General features: G+C 41.5%; 1 protein-coding gene across 14 annotated transcripts in view; it reads right to left on the minus strand.

Moving 5' to 3' along the window:
• DNM3 (dynamin 3) overlaps nucleotides 1-24,886 on the minus strand; it is a 629,085-nt gene that overhangs the window by 415,366 nt on the left and 188,833 nt on the right. For 13 of the 14 annotated variants that reach the window (XR_011022036.1, XR_011022035.1, XR_011022038.1 and 10 more), the window contains exon 17: nucleotides 12,678-12,787. The exons of the other annotated variant lie outside the window; for it this stretch is intronic. Coding sequence is in view for 7 of the 13 variants with exons in the window: in XM_068239888.1 (XP_068095989.1) it covers nucleotides 12,678-12,787 (110 nt within the window). In the remaining 6 variants the exon portion in view is untranslated. The remainder of the gene's footprint in view (nucleotides 1-12,677; nucleotides 12,788-24,886) is intronic. 14 annotated transcript variants of the gene reach the window in all.

The following is a 24,886-nucleotide window of genomic DNA, read 5'->3' on the forward strand; positions in this document are numbered from 1 at the left end:
GTGCACGCGCACGATCGGCCGCGGGAGCGCGCATGGTTCCTGGACGTAGAAACCACGTCCAGGAACCAAAATAGGTTAATGATGCTGATCAATGATGAACAATCATTTTATCAATCCTTCCCTCGATCCAAATTTCGGAACGATTCTATTCGTCTGATCAGATCGCTTATCAGTTTCCTCTCTATTTTTAGAAAGCCAAAGAGAAGGAGGTTGCAGTAGTCAAGAAATATATGGAAGTATATTTTTACTTTCCCAAAGAAAAAAAAGCAGTATTTGATGGTATTTAGTTATAAAATGACGTGTACTCAAGTGAAGCAACCTTCTAAAGAAAATAACTATATAAATATAATATATGAGAGGTAGATGATCTGCCTGCTAGGCCACTGTGCGGCAGAGTTATCAAACCAGTTCAAGCAATACTAGAGCAATGAAGAATGATGAATAAGAAACAAGAAGAAGACAAGGACACCGGAAGGTCAATCTAGTGCAGTATATCACTTGTAAGGTGAAGGTTGTGAAGTTTAAAAGAAAATATACTCACTGAGGCTTTGTTCACATCTAAAATCGAAATCGCTGATGCCAGAGCTTTTAAACATTTTTGTGCAATGTTTTTTAGCGCCTCCCGGAGCTTACCTGCACAGCACAGTGACTCCATCTAGATATACCAAAGAGTGCAGAGTCGGCACTGCTGCAAACTGTGCTTTAATCCACAGGTGGTAGTTCACAGGTAGTAGTTCATCACATTGCGTGCAATACAAATAAGGTAAACATACCGTGCGGTGGGGGCTGTAGGCTGTAAGCTGGTGGTGGGTGCTGGGTACAGGAATAGCCTTACGGCCGTTTCGCGCTATCTGGGCGCTTCTACGGAGGCTGCCCAGATAGCGCGAAATGGCCGTAAGGCTATTCCTGTACCCAGCACCCACCACCAGCTTACAGCCTACAGCCCCCACCGCACGGTATGTTTACCTTATTTGTATTGCACGCAATGTAATGAACTACTACCTGTGAACTACCACCTGTGGATTAAAGCACAGTTTGCAGCAGTGCCGACTCCGCACTCTTTGGTATATCTACCTGACTTCTGTTCATTTCCAGTCAGAGCACGCTGATTTTGTCACTAGTGGGATGCGCTATGGCCCTGTTGGTCCTCCATATCAGATACTGATCCGGCTTTAGTGCCGACCCTCCTCTCCCCCTTCTTCTGTACCTTTATTACGAACAGTGACTCCATCTGCAGCAAGATGATGTTGTAGGTCTTTGGTGCTGGTCTGTGGGCGGACTCTAACTGTTCTCACCATTTGTCGCTTCTGTTTATCCGAGATTTTTCTTGGCCTGCCACTTTGAGACTTAACTTGAATTGAGCCTGTGGTCTTTCATTTCCTCAATATGTTCCTAGATGTGGAAACAGACTGCTGAAATCTCTGAGACAGCTTTCTGTATCCTTCCCTTAAAGAGGAACTCCAGTGAAAATAATGTAATAAAAAAGTGCTTCAGTTTTACAATAATTATGTATAAATTATTTAGTCAGTTATGCCAACTGTAAAATCTTTTAAATCCCTGATTTACATTCTGACGTTTACCACATGGTGAGATTTTTACTTTTGGCAGGTGATGTAGCTGCTGCATACTTTTTTGGCAGTTGGAAACAGCAGTAAATAGCTATTTCCCACAATGCAACAAGGTTCACAGACAGGAAACTGCCAGGAGTACCACGGTCCTCAGAGTTTGTTGTGGGAGGGGTTTTACCACAATATCAGTCATACAGTGCCCCCTGATGGTATCTTTGTGAAAAGGAATAGATTTCTCATGTAAAAGGGGGTATCAGCTACTGATTGGGATAAAGTTCAATTCTTGGTCGGAGTTTCTCTTTAAACCGTGATGGTGAACAATCTTTGTCTTCAGGTCATTTGAGAGTTGTTTTGAGACACCCATGTTGCTACTCTTCAGAGAAAATTTAAAGAGGGAAACTTACAATTGACCCCCTTAGATACTCTTTCTCATAATTAGATTCACCTGTGTATGTAGGTCAGGGGTCACTGAGCTTACCAAGCTAATTTGAGTTCCAATAATTAGTTCTAAAGGTTTTGGAACCAATAAAATTAAAACACAGCATTCCAAGAAAAACACCTGCTACCTACAGTAAAATATGGTGGGGATTCCATCATGCTTTGGGTCTGTGTGGCCAGTGCAGGCACTGGGAATCTTGTTAAAGTTGAGGGACGCATGGATTCCACTCAGTATTAGCAGATTCTGGAGACCAATGTCCAGGCATTAGTGACAAACCTGAAGCTGCGCCGGGGCTGGATCTTTTGACAAGACAACGACCCTAAACACTGCTTAAAATCCACTAACAACAAACAACAACAACAAATAACATTTGTAGAGCGCTTTTCTCCCATAGGACTCAAAGCGCATAAGCATGGCTCAGACCATTGTGGTACAGAGTAAGAATTTTATAAGTCCGGAAATGCCAGGCTAAACAGGTGGCTTTTCAGTCTGGATTTGAATAGCTCCAGGGATGGTGCTGTCTTTACTGGGTGTGGCAGGGAGTTCCAAAGAGTAGGGGCAGCATGACAGAAGGCTCTATCTCCAGATTTTTTGAGGTGTACTCTGGGAGTGACCAAGTTTATAGAACTAGCTGATCTGAGGTTGTGAGAGGTGTGGTGCAGCTTCAGCAAGTCCTTCATGTATCCAGGGCCCAGATTGTGCAGGGATTTGAATGTCAGCAGTCTAATCTTGAAGAGTATTCTCCATTCTACTGGTAGCCAGTGCAGTGAGCGAAGGATCGGTGTAATGTGACAGTGGCGAGGCTGGTTTGTTAGCAATCTGGCAGCAGCATTCTGCACTAATTGCAGGCGACGCAGGTCCTTTTTGGGGAGGCCAGCATAAAGGGCATTGCAGTAATCCAGCCGTGATGTGATGAAGGCGTGAACTAGGGTTGGAAGATCCTCTGGGGGAATCAGATGTTTAATCTTTGCAATGTTCTTCAGATGAAAGTAGGAAGATTTAACTACAGATGAAATTTGGTTTCTGAAACTTAAATCCCCATCGATTAGTACGCCAAGGCTGCGCACAAGGTTGGAGCTGTTTATGTCCAAATTCCCAATCCTGATTGGTGTTGCTTTAGGATAGAGCTGTTTTGATGGCGAGCACTGGCTTTGGACAAAGAGGACCTCAGTTTTGTCAGCATTCAGTTTCAACCAGTTATCATTCATCCATGCTTGTAGCTCAGCTAAGCAAGAGTTTATTTTTGGAGTAGGGTCTGTTCCACCAGGTTTGAAGGACAGGTATAGCTGTGTGTCATCGGCGTAGCAGTGGTACGTCAGGCCATGTAGTTGGATAAGTGTACCGAGTGGCAACATGTAGATTGCAAACAGCAGAGGGGATAGGATTGATCCTTGTGGCACTCCGAATTGTAGAGGTGCAGGTTTGGACATTATAGGTCCTAGGGATACTCTCTGTGTTCTGTCAGTCAGGAATGATCTGAACCACTGGAGGACTGATCCACTGATGCCACAGTACTCCTGCAGTCTGTTAAGCAGGATTTCATGGTCAACTGTATCAAAAACCGCTGAGAGATCCAACAGGATTAGGATGGAGCATTCCCCTCTGTCCCTTGCCATGAGCAGGTCGTTGCAGACTTGGATGAGGGCTGTTTCACAGCTGTGGTGTTTCTTAAAGCCAGATTGTAGAGGGTCCAGGATGTTGTTTACTGACAGCCTGGTTTCAAGTAGCAGATAGACAGCCTTTTCAATAACTTTACCTTAGAAGGGGAGGTTGGAGACAGGTCTGTAGCTGCTCATTGCATCTGGATCCATGGTAGGTTTTTTAAGAAGGTAGGAGGATTTTTTCTTGGTGATCGCATTTTGGTAGCTTTCCAGGTGAGAGACAAGGGTGTGTTTATCTTTTGAATTCTGAGATTTTCGCCACTTCCTTTCTAGTCTGTGCACTTCTTTCTTTAGGTCCTTTAGTGAGCTGTCAAACCACCGTGCATGGTGAAGTGGTGTAGACCGTTTAATGCGAACTGGAGCAAGGGCGTCATAGGCAGATGACACTGCATGGTTGTACATCAGGACCATGGAGTCTGGGTCTGCGCAATGATTGGTTAATGCGTCGAAGTTGAGGATATTCTGAACGTGCTGGGGTGAGACATCTTTCAGAGAACGGTATTTTATGAGTTCTTTCCCTCTGTGTTTTATCGCTGGTGCTGTCAGAGAGAAGTGGATGGTGTGGTGGTCTGACCATACCACTGGGTTTATATCCATGTGTGATATCAAAAGTCCACAATGAAATATAAGATCCAGGGTGTGCCCTTTCTTGTGGGTGGGGAGGTAGACAGCCTGAGAGAAACCCAGTTCATTCATTATGAGAAGTAGTTCACTTCCTAGGTGTGAGGCGTTCATGCACAGGAACAAGTACAACACTCTGGAATGGCCATCTCAGTCCCCAGACCTGAATATAATTGAAAACCTGTGGTGTGAGCTAAAGAAAGCTGTCCATGCTCGGAAGCCATCAAACCTTAATGAACAGAGGTGTTTTGTAAAGAGGAATGGTCCAAAATACCTTTCACCAAAAAAATGAAACCTGATGCTGTAACATGAAATTCCAACTAAACCTAGGGGTGGCTAACTAAGAATCAGTACAAAAGTAGGTCCCAAAAATATATAAAATAATTAAAAACAGTTTAAAAAGAAGGCAAGTGTTGGCATGTAGACCACTGATTGAGTTTTCAAACTTTTATCTAAAGAAAACCTGTAACAGAAAAAAGTGCCCCTGATGGGTACCTACCTCGGGAGGGGGAAGCCTTTGGATCCTATCGAGGCTTCCCCTGTCCTCCTCCATCCCACGGTGGTCTCGCTGGGCCCCTCCGAATGGCAGCCAAGTGCCTCCCAGGGACCCGTTTGTTTTATTACAGAGTCTCTATAAGTATTGCAGTGTAACCAAGCACTGAAGCAAAACTAGTGAAAAATAGGTGCAGAACTAAAGCAGTTGAGCAAAGCAACCAATCAGAATCCTTGATCTGGACATCTGCTGCACTTTTGCACCAGTTTTGCTACACTTTTCCTTGCACTGGTTTTGACAAATCTGTCCTACAGCATTACATGTCATTACAGAGTAACTGACCAGGATATACATTTCCAATAACTACCTTTGGGAAGTATAATGTAATAAATTTACTAATCCCTCCATGGAGTCAAATACTGCATACTACTTAGAAATGTTGAGCTAGTGAAATGTTCTAGCATGCAGTAAAATGTCACATTGGAAGCAAAAACCAAATAAATAAAGCAAAACAGGAGTTTTCATGAGCTGCAGACATTGCAGGTCTTTTGGCCTTGTAAAACAAGATATTTAGAACTACATTATCTGCTTAAGCCAAATGCAGGCTTCCAAGGACCTTTGGATGTGCAGGCATGTTTCAGTTCTCTTTAGGGCACTGTAGCGCTAGCAAACTGGCTAAGAACATGTACACTTTTCTATTTTCCAACCTATATAAGAGAGAGGGTGAAGTGAGAAGTTATCCCCAACAACTGTCTGTTTTGTTCCAGGGAAGACAGTCCAAATGGATGAATTGCTATGTCCCCAAGCATAGTTGGCCCAATAGTAATGAGATACAATTGTTTCCGATTCCTCCTGTAAAACGTTGAATTGGCAATGCTCATCTCATGTACGAAGGCAGCTTTCATTGCTGTGTATTCTTGCATAACTGGAAAATGCTGATAATGCAGCAAGTGTAAAAGTAGTCTTGGTATAACAAATAACACGGCCTCTCCAAAAAAAGTCACATGCTGTAACATTTTGTTGGACCACCTTTAGCTTCGATTAAGGCACACATTCACTATGGCATTATAACAATAAGCTTCTGCAATGTCACAACATTTATTTCCGTCCAGAGCTGCATTAGCAGAATCCTTTGTTTCACCAAGCATTGACTGGTATTGGTTTTGGCACATTACATAGCTTAAGTAGACGAAAGAGATAGATAGGAACAAAAAGATGCAGTTTACAAGGTAAAGAAACAACAATATACATAATACAGAACAAAAACAAATTGTGACTCAACAGTCTGAACAGTTTAGTCCGATGTGCATGTTATAAAGTTACTTGGGATGAGAAAAGACATACGTCCATCGAGTTCAACCAGGGGTTGAACTGATGGGGGGGGGGGGGGGGTATGAGGAGGGAGTTCAAGAGGCTGACAGCCAAGGGGAAGAAAGAGTTGCTGTGTCTTGAAGTCCTGGTGAACATGACCCAAAGCCTCCGGCCAGATGGGAGCAGACTGAAGAAGTGTTCTAGAGCGCAGTCTGGAGTTGTATAGGAGGGCCGATGAGACGAGGGACTCCCAATGATCCTCTCTGCTGATCTGACCCTCTGTAGTTTATGCCTGTTGCTGGCGGAGGCAGCAGCATACCAGACCAAAAAGGAGGAGCAGATGATTGATTTAATGGTGGCAGAGTAAAAGCTTGCCAGAATCTCTTGGGCCATGCTGAACTTTCTCAGCTGGTGGAGGAAGAAGTCTCTGCTGGGCTTACTACTGAGTGGCAGCAATATTGGGATTCCAGCTGAGATCACTGGAGATGGTAGTGTCCATTCCAAAGATTCTCAATAGGATTTAGGTGTTGACTCCGTGGTGGCCTATCAATGTGTGAAAATAATAACCCTCGATAGCAAGTGACATCACAATCACAAGGGGCTGTTATTGGAGAACCTTCCACTACCTTCTGCAGTGTCCATGCAGTGACACATCTTTTTATGATTTCATTTTCATTTCATTTTTCCGGACACCACACGCATTAGTTCTCAATGTAACACATGCGCTATTCATGTCCAGAAAAGGGACCTGCATGGATAAAATGGATCTAAATGCAAACAGACCATTCATTTAAAATGGGCAATAAGCTATAATGCATTTTTCTGATGCATTCTTGCATGAAAAAAACGTAGATATTCGGATATAGTGTAAGTTCAGATTAAAGCTATGAATTATTTTAGTATCTTTATAGAGCCAACATATTACGCAGTGCTATACAGAGTATATTGTTTTGTCACTAATGGTCCCTCCGAGGGACTCACAATCTAGTCCCTACCGTATTCATATGTCTATGTATGTATTGTGTAGTGCATGTATCATAGTCTAGGGCCAATTTAGGGGGAAGCCAGTTAACTTATCTGTATGTTTGCAGACACATGGAGAACATACAAACTCCTTGCAGATGTTGACCTGGCTGGGATTTGAACCAGGGACTCAGCGCTGCAAGGCGAGAGCGGTAACCACCACACCACCGTGCTGCCCGTTACACCACCATGCTGAATAAAGTAAAGCTACATATAGGATTATTTGGAGATGATTTACTAGTGGAACAGTGAGAAATGCCGGAGAACATGCTGTAAGTGATCTAGAAAGCCCAGGTTAGATGTTGGGTGTCTGCTATTAACTTGCAAAGGTTTTCACTCATCGTATGCTTGATGAAAGCCAATTTAGTTTGGTATTAGAAGGCATCAAATTTTCAGTAGTTTACAGTAGCTCTTTATTGCCTTGTCCTTTATCAAGCTAATATCAAAAAGAGACTGATTGGAGACAATATCCTCAACCAAATAATCAAACAGACATATTTTAACACACAAAGTTGTGATCTCCCCCAGGGGCGTTCCAACCATTGGGCACTAGGGGGCGTGGCGCACCAGGTGACTGACAGGGAGGTGTGTGTTGCCAACACCCCCCTCCCTCACCTGGGTCCCCTCCTTCTGCTCTCTTTCCCTCCATATATGCGGCGACAAGCAGGCGGGCAGAGAATTACTCACCTGACTTATGAGTTCCAAGCGCTGGAGCGCAGCGTCACCGTCGCCACAGGTCTCCGCCTTCAATGCCGCCCACTGTGCTTCCTGATTAGTGGAAGCACAGTGAGCTGCATTGAAGGCGGAGACCTGTGGCGACGGTGACGCTGCGCTCCAGTGCTTGGAATGCAGAAGTCAGATGAATAATTCTCCGCCCGACTGCTTGGCACCGCATATAAGGAGGGGGAGAGAGCTGCTTCCCCCTCCTGGGGCAACTATACTAGCTACACTGGGGCAACTACACTACCTACACTGGGGGCAACTATACAAGCTACACTGGGGCAACTATACTACCTACACTGGGGGCAACTATACTAGCTACACTGGTGGCAACTATACTAGCTATACTGGAGCAACTATACTACCTACACTTGGGGCAATTATAGTATCTATACTGGAGCAACTATACTAGCTAAACTGGGGAAACTATACTAGCTATACTGTGTCAACTATACTACCTACACTGGGGGAACTATATTAGCTATACTGGGGCAACTATACTATGGACAACTATACTACCTACAGTCCTGGCCAAAAGTTTTGAGACTATCAAAAATATTAGGTTTTTACAGAGTTTGCTGCTAAACTGCTTTTAGATCTTTATTTCAGTTGTTTATGTGATGTACTGAAATATGATTATAAGCACTTCATACGTTTCAAAGGCTTTTATTGACAATTACATGAGATTTATGCAAAGAGTCAGTATTTGCAGTGTTGGCCCTTCTTTTTCAGGACCTCAGCAATTCGACTGGGCATGCTCTCAATCATCTTCTGGGCCAAATCCTGACTGATAGCAACCCATTATTTCATAATCACTTCTTTGAGTTTCTCAGAATTAGTTGGTTTTTGTTTGTCCACCCGCCTCTTGAGGAATGACCACAAGTTCTCAATGAGATTAAGATCTGGGGAGTTTCCAGGCCATGGACCCAAAATTTCAATGTTTTGGTCCCTGAGCCACTTAGTTATCACTTTTGCCTTATGACACGGTGCCCCATTGTGCTGGAGAAAGCATTGTTCTTCACCAAACTGTTGTTGGATTGTTGGAAGAAGTTGCTGTTGGAGGGTGTTTTGGTACCATTCTTTATTCATGGCTGTGTTTTTTGGCAAAATTGTGAGTGGGCCCACTCCCTTGGATGAGAAACAACCCCACACATGAATGGTCTCAGGATGCTTTACTGTTGGCATGACACAGGACTGATGGTAGCGCTCACCTTTTCTTCTCCTGATAAGCCTTTTTCTAGATGCCCCAAACAATCGGAAAGGGGCTTCATCAGAGAATATGACTTTGCCCCAGTCCTCAGCAGTCCATTCACCATACTTTCTGCAGAAGATCAATCTGTCCCTGAGAAGTGGCTTCTTTGCTGCCCTTCTTGACACCAGGGCATCTTCCAAAAGTCTTCGCCTCACTGTGCGTGCAGATGCGCTCACACCTGCCTGCTGCCATTCCTGAGCAACCTCTGCACTGGTTGCACTCCGGTCCCACAGCTGAATCCTCTTTAGGAGATGAATCTAGCGCTTGCTGGACTTTCTTGGACACCCTGAAGCCTTCTTAACAAGAATTGAACCTCTTTCCTTGAAGTTCTTGATGATCCTATAAATTGTTGATTTAGGTGCAATCTTAGTAGCCACAATATCCTTGCCTGTGAAGCCATTCTTATGCAACGTAATGATGGCTGCATGCGTTTCTTTGCTGGTCACCATGGTTAACAATGGAAGATCAATGATTTCAAGCATCACCCTCCTTTTAACATGTCAAGTCTGTCATTCTAACCCAATCAGCCTGACATAATGATCTTCAGCCTTGTGCTCGTCAACATTCTCACCTAAGTTAACAAGACAATTACTGAAATGATCTCAGCAAGTCCTTTAATGGTACGCCACTGATACGCCACTGATTTCCCCTTTGTTTCAACTTGGTCACATGGTCAATCACCATGAAGCTGAGACCAGGTGGCAAGTATCTGGGCAATGAGTCTTCTCTCGACAGTGTGCCTAGCATAGGATTATGTCACAACTGCAATGTATGAACCATTATCAAGGGATCCTTTGTTCTGAATAATATTTTAGAGAACACAATATAGGGTTTGATGATCATTAGGAATTTATGTGATTAAATAAAAGAGAAATACCCCCTGCTACAGTTTTATACATTTTAAGTCCCTTTTACACCATTGCGGCGCGTAGCAGTACTCTCCCCCACTGCTCCCACAACGCAGTGGCGATGAGTATATATGAGACTGGACAAGTAGATGTACAGAGGCGCCAAAAGGATAAAATATGCTAAAATGTTTAACCGCTTCCTACAGAGGCGCTATTCGTGACCTTGAGACTCTACTGTGTACTCCTGTCTGTTTATTGCCTGAGGAAGCGGGAATATACCCATGAAACGCGTTGCGGTTCTGTTCATGGAGTATGTGAATAAATTGTCTTTATCTTAAGCGACAGCATCGAGTCTATTTCTGAGTGGCCGGTCCACCGCCGCCACCCGAATATTTTAAACATTTTAGCATATTTTATCCTTTTGGCGCCTCTGTACATCTACTTGTCAAGATATCCACCCTTGGTGGTTGGAAGGGTGACAAACCCTCCTTTCCTTCTTCAGAGAGCGACATCTTAATCCTGAGTGGGGACAGGTCTAATCTCCCCACCTGCCTATAAAGTGGTTGCCTAAACGGTAACCCATGTTTGTAAGTATAATACTTACTCCACACTAATTCTCCCTGATCCAATACATACTACACTATATTGGGCTCTCGGTTTCTCTGTTTTATATATGAGACTGGCCACACGATGCAATACGACGGAAGTGCTTCCGATGATGCAGACTCTACAGAGTGTTGCTGAGCGCACATTTGCATTGGAGTCTATTTAGACAGTGGCACTGCAGAGCACATATGGCCTAAATTCAGCAACATACCTACTGTCCTGCAGGGAGCATGTCACTGAGCGCGGGGCGGGGTCATGCATATTACTCTGCTGCCACAGTCTGCCACAGGGTAATGTGCAAGGTGGAATGGTGTGGTGCGACTGTCCTGCTTCAGGCTCACCAGCTGCAGGACAATCTCACTGCACCATTTGTGAAAATAGCCTTACTGAAAATCCATAAATATGCCATTAGACCACAAGGATAGGTAGTAAGGGTGAGCTCTATGTTTGCATCCTCCACTAATGGTATCCATGTTTATTGAAAAGCAAATAGATGCAAGGGAAGAGGAACATATTTGGCCTTTTATATTGTATAATCTGAAATCTGGGGTATTGTAAAATACCTGAAATAGCTGAAATTCTAATTGTATGGTTTTTATGAAACAGGCCTCACCATAGCCTTAAATATGTGATTCAATTCCATCTGCAAAAGATTTAACAATAGTTTCCCAATTCTGCCTTCTTATATTGTTTATTATACCTGATATTCTATTACACCTGATACACATCTCTACCCCGCTTTGTTTCCCCATTCATTCTTTTCTGCAGTACACCACTGCAATTCTTAGTTACTGAATGTGAGTCAGTTTATAGTGACACTTAAAGGATCACTATCACAAAAAATGTTTTCAAATATATGTGTAGGCATACTTATAGAAAGTATATTTCTCCCTGATTAAAATGCATAACTAGTTATTTTCCCCCTTTGTTGCAGTCACTTCAGATAGCAGTAACAATCATTGACTGACAGATCTGACAGGTTTTGGACTATTCCATCTCTTTATTAGGATTCTAGGTATCTCCTTTATTTTTTACAAAGGTAATTCCTGTAAAAGATCAAAACAAAAATTTAAGCAAGCCTGCTTGTTACTTAGCACATTTTTAAGCAGTTGGACTGAGCAACTTGCATTCAGTAAGTCATTTGGAAAATTAACAAAACCCTGGGAATCCCCCATGAAGATGTGGGCTAGTTCCAAACTGTCAGATCTGTCAGATTTTACTGCCTACTATAAGTGACTGCAACACAGGAGAAAAGTAATTTATACTACATTTTAATCTGGGAGAAATGTACTTTTCATATGGATGTGTACACAAGTTTAAATTTAGTAATTCTTCACCATAGTGGTCCTTTAAAGTAAATCGGAGGCACCGCAAAATAAATAAATAAATATATGAGTTAGATAATTATGTAGAGGGAAGTGTCTGGGTCCCATAGACTTTTCCTGGTACTTTCTCCATGCCGTTGTCCCAGCGCTGGGCCCCAGGGAAGTTTTCTAACCAGTGCGGTCAAAGACGCCTTTGGCCCTAACTTGGGCAGTCTTCAGAAATACTTGCACCCCTAAATACTTCCAAAGATGAGTGGATCCATACTGCGCATGCACAAGTCTGGGCTTATGCATGCTTAGTACGGATGCGCCCATCTTGGGAAGTAATCAGAGACACAAGTGCTTCCGAAGACTGCAGAGAAGTCCTAAAGGTGCATTGTTTCACTGGGGGACAGCAGTGGAACAAGGGGACTTAGAGAGGATCAGGAATGCTCTATGTGATCCAGAGCCTTCCCTCTCCATAGGTAAGTATCTACATGATTTTTAGCACCGCTTCTAATTTGCTTTAATGAAAAACTATTTCCCAACTCAAGACTTATTAGATAAAACTCAGGTGTGAATTGCTTTAAATGATCATCTGAAACAACCTCCATGTGTCCAAGCGGTGCAAGATCTTGTGAACTACTCTGCAATCTGACTTGTGGATTTCCTTTTTAGTTAGCCACTGGGGTTCTCTAGTGGAAAGTGAGACAGAGGAAAAGCATACAGCTGAATTATGGAAATGTGAGAGTCTTCCTGAACAGAAAATCCCAAAGGTATGAACATGATATGTACCAACATGACATATTTTACTTTTTTATTAACTCATACCTTTGCTCCGTGTTGAACAGTGCAAAGATGTGTTTGCTGGACATAAAGCCTTTTTCCACATCACGGACCTTCAGGTTGTCCAAAGGTAGCATGTACTTCTTCTCTTTTTCCTACTCGGAAAGAAGAAGCAAAAACAAACCAATAAGCCTGGATACAGTAGAGGTCTCACACAGTGCCAACATTGCACAGCATTACTTCCTTCACCTCAATTAAACTTAAATGAGCTTGGCAGCTGGATAGGACTCTCAGCTAGTGGAGAGTATCTGAGAAAGCACAGTGCCACCGACTTCAGAGAACTGTGCCATTTGTGTATGAATAAACATATTGTGTGCAGCCTCCCTGACTGCAAACATGAACTTACAGTGGACTGCAAAAAGCCTACAGCAATTATAAATCAGCCGACCCAAACCAAGAAAGTCATTAGAGGGCCAGTTGGACACATATCTCATATTCATTCCACATCAGGTGCCCAGCTTTTAAATATAAATCTTGTCTGGTCTTCTCTTTCCTGATTACATTAGAACTTAGTATGAATAACTGATATTTCTTCCTTTTCCTGCTTTCAAGCTATTCGCTCTTATAGGTTCCTTTTAGTTTTTTTTAAGAAAAATCTGAAATTTGCTAACACAGAATTCTTAAATATTTTCCACCCAAATACATTTTTTATACAGCAAAAATAACACCCTCTTAAAATAAAAGCCATTTGCTGTCAATACCTGGCCTGCACTCAATCAGCTATTTAGTTCTTTATTTATATTTTTCCAGTAACACTATGCAATGCTTTACATAATACATCATGTTTTTGATGGGTTTCAGATTGTGAGCTTCTTAGAGCACAGGAATAGACATACATACCACATAAGCTATAAATATCACATAAAGCTCACAATCTAAAAACCCTTCTAAGGTCAGGTGTTTTTAGCAGTTTGGACAGTCATCAGTTAAAATTACCTTTCAATTTCTTTAAACAGTTGACCATATTTTTTAAGATTGTATTCCTTTTAACCATAGTGACAATCCTTTGTAGAGTACATTCTTCCTGCTTCTTTAATTAGCTCAATGTTTTCCCAAAAGTCTATATTAGTTTGTGTAGTACATACATGTCTTACTCCGGCCCGTGGGCTAAATCTGGCCCTCCGAGCCATCAGAATTGGCCCTCAGGTGGTTTCCACATTTTGCATTATGTTTGGCCCTCTTAGGTCCACCAGAGAAGCTATATTGCAAGGTAAGTCCTAGATCACCAGAGAAACCATATGGGGAGGGGGAAAGTACTAGGTACCAGGGAACTGTGTAAGAGAGGGAGGGGGCCACTAGACCCCAGGGAACTGTATAGGGGAAGAAGGGGGCACTCGAAACCAGGAAACTGTATAGGGTAGAGAGAACCACTAAACATCAGGGAATTATATAGGGAAGGGGAACCACTAAACACCAGGGAACTGTGTAGATGAGGAAGGAGGGCCACTAGACACCAGGGAAGTGTATAGGGGACGGGGGGGCACAAGAAACTAGGGAACTGTATAGGGGATGGAGGGGGACTGTTAGACACTAGGGAACTTTATAAGGGAAAGAGGTGGCCACTAGACATTGAGGTTGGCCCGCGAATTGGTTCCAGAGCTCAATTTCGGCTCACTTTGTATTTGAGTTTGACAGCCCTGGTGTAGTACAAACAAGTTTTAATAATGAACTAGTTAAGAGAGCTGCATGTCCCAGAGGTGCCAGTTTTGCCACATTTGTCCTTCTGCAATACTGACATAGGTCATTCCTACTCCACACTATCTTTCCGCAACTCATAAGAATAATTTGTTCTCATTTATGCTAAACAAAGCTAGGTAAAAAATATGCAATAAAGATTGTCAACAAATACAGTACAGTATACCTGACTTTGGTGGCACTTGTTGCTTTGCAACAAAAACACTTCAGGGCCACGTTATTGGAGATCTATGTCTTGTTTTTGGACACTAGATTTTGACATGATGTAGACTTCCCTACATCTCTGGTTTGCAGAGATGTAGGGAACCCAACCAAACCCAAGTTTTACTACCACATCGGGAGGGCAGTGGGATCATTGGTATGAAAATCTATGTTGTGTCAGAAAATAACATCTTTAATAGCTTTCCAATAGCACAGTCCTGAAGTGTTATTTAAACTGGAGTTTCACATCAATATGTATTAGTCATTTTATAAAAATGTACCATTAATGTACCATTAAATACATTTCTCATAGTCTTTACTGTGCGGTATCTTGTGTTTTTTTTCTCTGAGTGGTTTTACCCAAAAATATTTTGGAAATTAAAATAACAATATACTAATGCTGAACAGCTTCAGTGTTGTGCTTCATCTAAAAAGCTGCATCATTTTGGAAAATATAACAATATAAACATTTTTGTGGAAGAAGATACCTTACGCTGTTATCTGTGCAACTTGGAAGGATTTACTTATGTTGTCCGGCACTGGAGATCATACAGGACATACGTAATCCTACAAATTATGAACTGAAATTTTTGGAAATTGTCTTACATTAGGTGGTGAGAGTCTGCATCCATCACCTGCTTCATTTCATGAAAGGCTACTAAATTTCTAGTTGTGTGATTGATGTTTCTTTTTTTTTTTGCCAAGCTCACATAACTTCAAAAGACATCAGTATTAGGTATGAAAAAAAGAACCCAAACTCCCACACTCTCCCCCATCCACCCCATTTGCTCTCTCTCAGGGTTTTTCTAAACTGGAATGTCTTCACCAAGATGTCGATCACTTAAACTTCTAATTTTCCCAGAGTACCTTTCAGTTGTTCATAGGGGTACCAAGCAGATGATTTGAAAGGGTTCATCAAGTCCTTTAGGCTATCCTGTTAGACAGAGGATAAGATATAGAACCTCAATTTCCTATAGAACCTTTTAGTCCCTTTTTCCTCATTAAGTATTGTATCCAACTTGTCCAGGTGTAGAAGAAATGAAAGTTCATCATGGACATCCTGGATATATTAGGTGGTGTGTATATGAACTAGAAAAAGAGTTGACTCTTGGGTGCATGAGCGATAGGTAGAAAAAATCTTTAATGTAACTCCCAAATCTTATATAGACATAAAGCATAAAAGTTACTACAAAAAGCCATGAGGTGTCTAAACTTAAAAATAGCCAGACTAACTGTAAGTAAAGGGATATGGTACTGCAGTCCCCAATCCTATATGATGGAGCTCATTATACTGCCCATGTATAGTATTATTAGCTTCTGAACCAGATTCGATGGCAAAAACTGATATGATAATGTTTAACAAGGCTGCATAGCAGTGAGTTGCTTCACAAATAAACAATACAAATTGGCTCCAGATCTATCCATGCGTGTGCTGTTCCCAATCGCAGACAACACATCTATTACTGTCCAGTTCACAAAAGACCGTTAGTCACTTGGATCACCTCAGTATATTATTTAGCCTCCCTAAAAAGTCCACAGTAAATTCCCAATCGCTGAATCGCATATGTGGCAATCCCAAATGGATCAACATGAGTCAGAGGCAGCTCATCCAGTAAGACATGCAAGGCAATAGATGCAAAGCAGGAGCGTACAGCAGCAGAGTGAATCATGTGTTTATTTACCCATCCTTGGCTAGGCCATCAATCGATAAGTTGTCATATGTCCAATTATTCGTAGTTCATGTAGTGGTTCAAAATCCATGGGTCAGATAATGCATCAAACAGTCAGTTACTGGCTATGAATGATGGTGCCTATATGTTCAATATGTTTTGCCGACTAAATTGGCCTCATCAGGAACAGGCATCGCATTGTGTTTCATGCTAAAGCTTAAATGTCCATAGCGGCCATATATGCGCACTCCATGGCCACCCGCCCCCACACACTGCCAGCGGGTGCCACCCCACTCCCGTCTCAGCCGTACTTCCGCCGTTATATGTAAAGTGATTCCAGACAGGTCTAAAAGGATCATTTTGCAAGGAAGTAGTGTTTACTGATAACATCCACCTTGTACCATCTTCATATAGGTGTACGTCTCAAACCAGCTGTACAATAGATATGTTGGCACAGGCAATCGAACATGTGTCCGCCACCCACTCTACTCCCGCGTCAGTTTTGTTTGCCTATGCCGGCATGTCTATGTAAAGTCAGTTTCAGAAGCATGTTTATATGCTGTATGGTAATGGTGCAAGATGGATGATATCAATAAACACTAATTACCTGCAAATGGATAGTGCATTTTCTTTATTTCTTATCTGGAACTATTTGGCTCAATATCAGAGCACATGTATGGGAACAGCAGCACAAACAGGCGACCACTGGCATGGTAAGACCTTTTCACTTTCTTATGTACATCAACTGAGTGCCTTGCTTAACATTTACTCTGTTTGACGCATACTGTATATGTAAAGTGTAGCAGAACTTACAAAAATACGTTTGCAAACAAAAGTTATGGGTGACTTAACACTTCTCAAACTGTTGTTAGGAGGCAACAACATTTTTTGATTTTAGCCACTTTATCCACCACTGCAGTATATCTACATTCTCTGTGACTTCATCTAAGCCACAAGGATGTAGATATGCATCTTGTAGCTAAAACACAGCTGTGCACGGTTGGGCATTGCTCATGTGTGCACCTCTGGCACTATCTGATGCAGCACTAATTGGTGAAAGGAAATATATGTTCCTTGAGCCAATAAGATTGTTTTTTTACCATTAAAATACTTTTTATTGCTCAGTTCATAGTGAAAAATACCCACTAAAGCATTATTTCAGGTGCAAATATCCTCACCATAAATTGTGACAAGAACAAAATCTAAGTTTTGTGATAAACGGCAGAAATAGCCAAACAAAATTTGTGTTTTTTATCCACAGTAGTTCTTTTTATTTTTAAACTGGAATTGGTAAAACTGAGAAATATTTTTTTTTTTCTGTTTGATTCCTCGTTTACCATAAAAAAGGAATAGAAAACAAAATTGTTCAAGGTAAAAAATGTCATACAATGAAAGTCTACTTTGTCTTAAAAAAAATGATATATATTTCATTTAGGTACCATAAGTATGGATAACGTTTTTGATGATTAAATATGGACATAGCTGAGATGTCAAAACTGCTCTTGTACATAAGGGGAAACAAGGTCTGTATGCGATGTGGTTAAACCTATTCAGTTTCAAATAAGTAGCAAGAAACAGGTTCCAGATAACAAAATAACCAGTATCATCTTGTGAATAAAGAGTAGATGGTCCACAGAACACAATCTGCATCATTTTGCATGAGGTTCAAGCTTAATAATTATCACTTATTATCACTTATTGCTCGTGATAACCTATTATGTCTACAGAAAATGTCTAGATAATCACTTTTCTCTCTGTTGACTACTCAAGAGCAGGCATGGACTCACGAGTAATTACGAGTGTCTAAGCACTCGAATTTGTGATTTAAATGAGCCTTAATTACCTCAGTTGTGCGGTGGGGAAATAAGGGGTTATTTACCCATAAGTCCTTGGTATGTTCTCCAAATAGCTTGCACAAGTCCTATTGGACGCTTTGAAGCCTCACCACCGCGCACTTCCTCCTTCCGGCTTTTTCCATGCTTACTGTCTACAGTATAAAGACACTGCTTTGTATTTGATCTGAGGAAGCGGACTGTGTTTCGTGTAACGCATTATCATTCATAGTGTCTGATGAATAATAAAATGATTGTTTGAAATTGGCTTTGCCCCTTCCTTTGAGGTAAGCCATTTGTATTATTTATATTTTTTGTTATTTTTAGTCACATAGTATATATATATACCATTCATCCACCACAATCTATTTTTTGGGGCGCCTTCACCCTCCCAGTTCTTTAGAGACAGAGCCTTCTGACATGCTGTTCCTACGCTTTGGAACTCCCTGCCACACCCAAATAGAACATCTCCATACCTGGAAACATTTAAGTCCACACTGAAAAACTGTTTAGTCTGGCATTTATGAATACCTGCCTATTTCCTCTGTAACACAGTCAAGCCTGCAACCATGTATCGATCAGAGACATATGTATGTGCTTTGAGTCCTATGGTAGAAAAGTGCATTACAAATTTTATTGTATATTGTAATGCTATTTAAATACGTAGGACATGGCAGGGATGAGATCAAGTGAAGGAACATTTTGTTCAGACTTGATTTAAGTGTTCTTCAAATAAGTCCATGCTCAATAAGACAATACAGTATACTTGCATTCAGGGGCATGACTAGAAATCACTGGGTCCCCCTGTAAACTATGGATGGCCCCCCACCCCTTTCTCCCACCTTAAAAACAGAAGTTGGAAAGGAGGGTAAGGCAGGGTTTTGAACGAAAAACAAAACGTACTTACAGTATAGGAATCCTCGTTCAGGTGCCCCCAGTATAGGCGGTCTGATATGGGTGTTCCCAGTATAGATAGCCAGGTATAGGTGCCACCAGTGTGGGTAGCCTGGTATAGGTGCCCCCAGTATAGGCGGCCTGGTATGGGTGTTCCCAGTATAGATAGCCAGGTATAGGTGCCACCAGTGTGGGTAGCCTGGTATAGGTGCCCCCAGTATAGGTAGCCTGGTAAAGGTCTTCCCTGTATAGGCAGCCTGGTATAGGTGGTCCCAGTATAAGTAGCCTGGTATAGGTGCCCCCAGTATAGGTAGCCTGGTATAGTTGCCCCTAGTATAAGTACAGGATCTTCTAAAAAAATTAGCATATTGTGATAAAGTTCATTATTTTCGGTAATGTACTGATAAACATTAGACTTTCATATATTTTAGATTCAAATACACACAACTGAAGTAGTTCAAGCCTTTTATTGTTTTAACCACTTTACCCCCGCGCGTACGTATTTCTCCGCCCCTTTTTCCATCCTTTAAAAACCAGGGACGGAGAAACACAGACTTTCCGCGTTCCCGACGCTGCCTGCGCTCCCGCTCGTAAACACGCCGCCCGCCGCTAGTAAAACCGCCGCCGCCCGCTCGCCCAGAGATCAATGAACGGGAAAATCCATTCCCGTTCGTTGATCTAAGCCCCGCAATGATCAGCTGCTCTCCTATGGGCAGCGCGATCATTGTGAGAAAAAACTCACGTGTCCATGCTCATTATACTTCCTCCAAGCTTCCGGAAGGAAGCTTGGAGGTCGCATTAAAACAAAAAGTTACTGTGGCCATCTTGTGGCCAAATAGTAAACTACACCCTACACATTTTTCACATACAAATAAATGACTTTTACACATAAAATTAACTCATTACCTCCCACACTCCCCATTTTTTTTTTTTTTTGTAATTAAAAAAAAATTAAAAAATTTACAATTAAAAAAAATACATAAATAGTTACCTTAGGGACTGAACTTTTTGAATATTTATGTCAAGAGGGTATAACACTGTTACTTTATAAACTATGGGCTTGTAATTAGGGATGGACGCAAAACTGAAAAAAATGCACCTTTATTTCCAAATAAAATATTGGCGCCAAACATTGTGATAGGGACATAATTTAAATGGTTTTATAACCGGGACAAAAGGGCAAATACGTTTCATGGGTTTTTAATTACAGTAGCATGCATTATTTACAAACTATAATGGCCGAAAACTGAAAAATAATTATTTTTTTCCCCACATTTTTCCTATTTTCCCATTAAAACACATTTAGAAAAAAATAATTCTTGGCATAATGTCCCACCTAAAGAAAGCCTAATTGGTGGCGAAAAAAACAAGATATAGTTCATTTCATTGCGATAAGTAATGATAACGTTATAGACGAATGAATGGAAGGAGCGCTGAAAGGTGAAAATTGCTCTGGTGCTCAGGGGGTAAAACCCCTCAGTGGTGAAGTGGTTAATATTGATGATTTTGACATACAGCTCATGAAAACCCAAAATTCCTATCTCAAAAAATTAGCATATTTCATCCGACCAATAAAAGAAAGGTGTTTTTAAAACAAAAAAAAGTCAACCTTCAAATAATTATGTTCAGTTATGCACTCAATACTTGGTCGGGAATCCTTTTGCAGAAATGACTGCTTCAATGCGGCGTGGAATGTAGGCAATCAGCCTGTGGCACTGCTCAGGTGTTATGGAGGCCCAGGATGCTTCGATTTCGGCCTTAAGCTCATCCATAAATAGCAGATAGGGGTTTATCAAGACGTTCTGTGATGAGTAAAGCTTCAACTGGGTCAGATTCAATCAGAATCCTTTCTCCACCGAATTGGGCTTTAGCTGCATGCGACAACTGGCAGTATCTAAAACATTTGGGAAGATCATTCAGTAATTTAAGGTCGGAGAAGGGAAGCAGAGTTCCATTTGGGACGATATCCTTCAATATTTTTATACCGTATCGAGCCCATATTGCTGGATCAGGCACAGTAGAGAATTGAGAAATATTTGGGTTGCCCCATAGTGGTGTATAGGGAGACCACCTGTTAGGGATTGCCAGTTTGCGATGGAGGTATTGCCATGCTTTTATAGGGGTTTTCATGACAGTAGTAATTTTGGGGGAGGAATTTGGGCCTCTGAAAGGCAAGTTTAAAAGGGCCTCATACGAGCCCATAATGGCTGCTTCTATTCCTGTAGCTTTCAGGGGGAGCAGTGGGCACACATGGTGGCATTGGAGACAGAGAAAACCGGCTGGCATGAGGAGTTCCAGCGCATGGGACCTGAAAGAGGCGAGTCTCCCTGCCTTACCGCTGCTCTAATTTCTTGAGGGGGAAGAGCTGAAGGGGTGGCCCAAGGTGAGGGAGGGGGGAGTCTGGCCCTCACACCATGGCTGTGTGTGTTACTGCTGCTCCCCCCTCCTGCATTACTCCCTGCCTGCCCATTAAAACAACTGTGGGCGAGCCCCAGAGTCACTGGGCCCACCCAGGCTCCGCCCTCCGCCCCCCACCCCCCGGAGCTACCCCATGGTTGCATCCACCGCTTGGGTGATTGTTATGCCCCTGCTTGCGTTAATGACTGTAGCTCATTTTTATGCTACTGTGATGTCATCTCCAGTAAGTACATAAGCAGTTATTTAGAAACAGTTTTTGCTAGTGTCTTTTAATGAGTTCCAGAAGTACATTTCCCTCACTTATAGTTTTCCTTACCCTTCACTCATGTCTGTTTGCTCTGCTTATCATTCTTGTGCAGATCTTATCAGTAATTCTGCCCACAGTTGGTCCTCCTCTACCTACATAGCAACAGAACACATCACTACCTTGGAAGCTAGCAATGCACAAGCACAGCATCAGGCACTGAACTGTCAGCAGAGGGATCAAGTCCCAATCCCAGTAGGAAACTGAATTTGAAGGTAGTACGCATCTTAACCAGTTACCCTCCTGCAGGATGAGTATCCACATTCCTGGAAACTTCACTTTAGCTCCCAGGGACATAGATAGTCATCTCTGTGTGCTATTCAGAATGCAGTGATTCAGCATTCTAACTAGATAGGAGACTGTGTGGGGACTGTGGGGTATCCAGGTGATCACCAGTTACCTTTCAGGCCCAATACCCCAATCTCCACCACAATCTTTACCTAAAGGTAAACACACACTGCTCCACTGCACTTCCTCTGCAACGTGGGAGATAGGAGGAGCGAGTGCCCATAGCCCATGAGTTGCAGGGGCTTTTAATACCCCACTGCCTGAGATTTTTGGATACAGGTGCAAAGAAGGCTGTAACTAAACTGAAGCAGTTCTCTAGAGCCACCAATCAGAGAGTGATTGACTGATTGGCTGATTTGGGCAATTGCTGCACTTCTGTTTCGGTTTTCTTTTAATCTGTCTTAATTCTGACTGGAAGCATAATGGTTCTATGTTTGCAGCACATCATTATATTTGATCTTAAACAAAAACAAAAAAAACCTTTCAGTCAAAACTGTAAGGCTATCACTGAAGGACTGTAGTAACTTTTTGCTTCATAATCTATCACAGACCTTAAAAAAATATTTTAAAAAAAGCATTTCGTCTAAAATTTTCAGGGTATTTCTTTGTATGTACTTGACCTGTGACATTGTCCAGGTCCAGCGTCTATAAAGCAGGGATGTTAAAAGGTTAAATGAAATCTCAAGCTACGTCTACCTTTTCACTGGCATCACAAGTACCATTAATCATCATCTATAAACAATCATCGCCATGGAAACATTTGTATATACATTTTAATGGATAAAAAGACACAGCTTTTGAATTATAATGATATCCAGGTTTGGCATTTCCTGTTCAAACGTTTGGCTTAATTCAGAGCCCCTGGCTATGCCTCAGGGCCCCTCACTCCTTCCAGACGTTCTCAGCTGGCTAAGAGCTTTGTCCCCCCCTCTACGCCCACCCTTGTCAGTGCTGTTTTATCATTATGTCTGGATGTGATATTCCTGGCAGACTTTTCACTGAAAAAAAAGAACAAGTTTCAAGGTTTAACTCCTTCTCAGTTGCTGACTCCAGATTACTGAGAAACTCCATAAAGCAGCAGTCTTTTGCTACTAGAAACTTACAATACATCTACTACAAGGCTTCTAATGTGGACCTTTTTCATCTGTTTCAAAGATTTATTCACAAAAAGCTTTGTTTTGCCTAAAACAAATTTTACATAACTCAACGGTACTTTTTTAACGTTGTCCATCAAAGCTATCTAAATTACAACACAAGTCCTAAGCAGGTGTATGTGGAAGAGGCAAAACTTTGCAAGAAATTCTACAAAAAAGACTGAAAATAAGCACACTTTTTAGATTAGTTATGTTTCCCTGTTTGCGTTGTAAAATGCTTCTTTACTTTTGATGCAGAAAGAGTCAGAGCACCTCCTTCAGAAGTATATAGTTTACGAGCATAATTTACTAAAGCAGAAGTGATGTGCAATGAAGTGAACATGTGTTTGTTTCTAACAGCCAATCATATGTAGGACATTAGAAAAAAAAAATATTCTTTACACGTGATTGGATATTTGAAACGATTACAGTCCAAATGACTGTATTTCACTTTTCCATAAAGCACTCAGTATTTCATTTATACTGATGGAAGATGTCCTACTGATTTACTGCATTTTGGACAATAAAATACAGATACATTTCACTGCATCTTTTTCTGAAGTACCTCTGCTACAATTTTTATTTATTTATTTTAAGTATTTATATAGCACCGACGTATTATGCAGCGATGTACAGAGTATATTGTCTACTAACTATCCCTCAGAGGGGCTCACAATCTAGTCCCTACCATAGTCATACTGCATGTCTATGTATTGTGTAGTGCATGTATCATAGTCTAGGGCCAATTTTAGAGGGAAGCCAATTAACTTATCTGTATGTTTTTGGGATGTGGGAGGAAACCGGAGCGCCCAGAGGAAACTGACGCAGACACGGGGAGAACATACAAACTCCTTGCAGATGTTGACCTGGCTGGGATTCGAACTGGGGACCCAGAACTGCAAGGCAAGAGCGCTAACTACTACGCCACCGTGCTCTCGCGCTAACCACTATGCCACAATGTACATACTACATTTTTGTTTACAGTACATTTCATTTTTTTCAGTTTGAACTGGTGTCCTCTTGTTTTGCACTGATGTAACTCACAATAATTGGGCCTTATTCAATTACCTTTTTGAGTTTTCCAAATAGCACATAGTGGAAAATGCATATGCAATTCTGCCTAGTGTGTTCCTACCCAAAGAGTTATTTTAAACAGAATATGAAAAAAAATATATCTCTGGGAGAAAAATTAGGAGGAAAAGTGAATAGAATAAGGGTCAATATCTTTAATTTAGGAAATACATAGTCAATAAAACTCTACAATGGCAGATTAGTGTGTCTAATGACTAATTAATGAAAATAGTTATTTTTACCATGGATGCTTGAATATTTATTCCTTAGAGACAACCAAAATGGTTAATGGTTTATGCTTGACAGTAATTGGTTGTTTGCATTGCAAGAGTGGGAAAAAAGTTAGCTTATTACTTTACTCCAAACCCTCGACCTCTAACTTACTGCAATCTATATTCCTTGTATCTGCACACGACATTTCTGTGTCAAAGGGTTGAGTTTGTGCCAGTGATGTAAGGGAAAGTTTTTCGGTATTAGGTTATATGTCTCTATAAATATGCCACTGGAAGTGAAGCTTTCTTTCCTGTGGGTCACCTTGACAAGTATCTCTATACATCCTTGTAACATTTTATGATGATCTAAATAACCAAAAATACTCTTTTTTCTACATAAATACATTTTTTAGGAAAGAAAAAGAGAATAATTATTTGTTACAGATGAATACTGGCAAATCATTATTTACTAAATG

The sequence above is a fragment of the Hyperolius riggenbachi genome, chromosome 6, assembly GCF_040937935.1.
Source record: "Hyperolius riggenbachi isolate aHypRig1 chromosome 6, aHypRig1.pri, whole genome shotgun sequence".
Taxonomy (NCBI): domain Eukaryota; kingdom Metazoa; phylum Chordata; class Amphibia; order Anura; family Hyperoliidae; genus Hyperolius; species Hyperolius riggenbachi.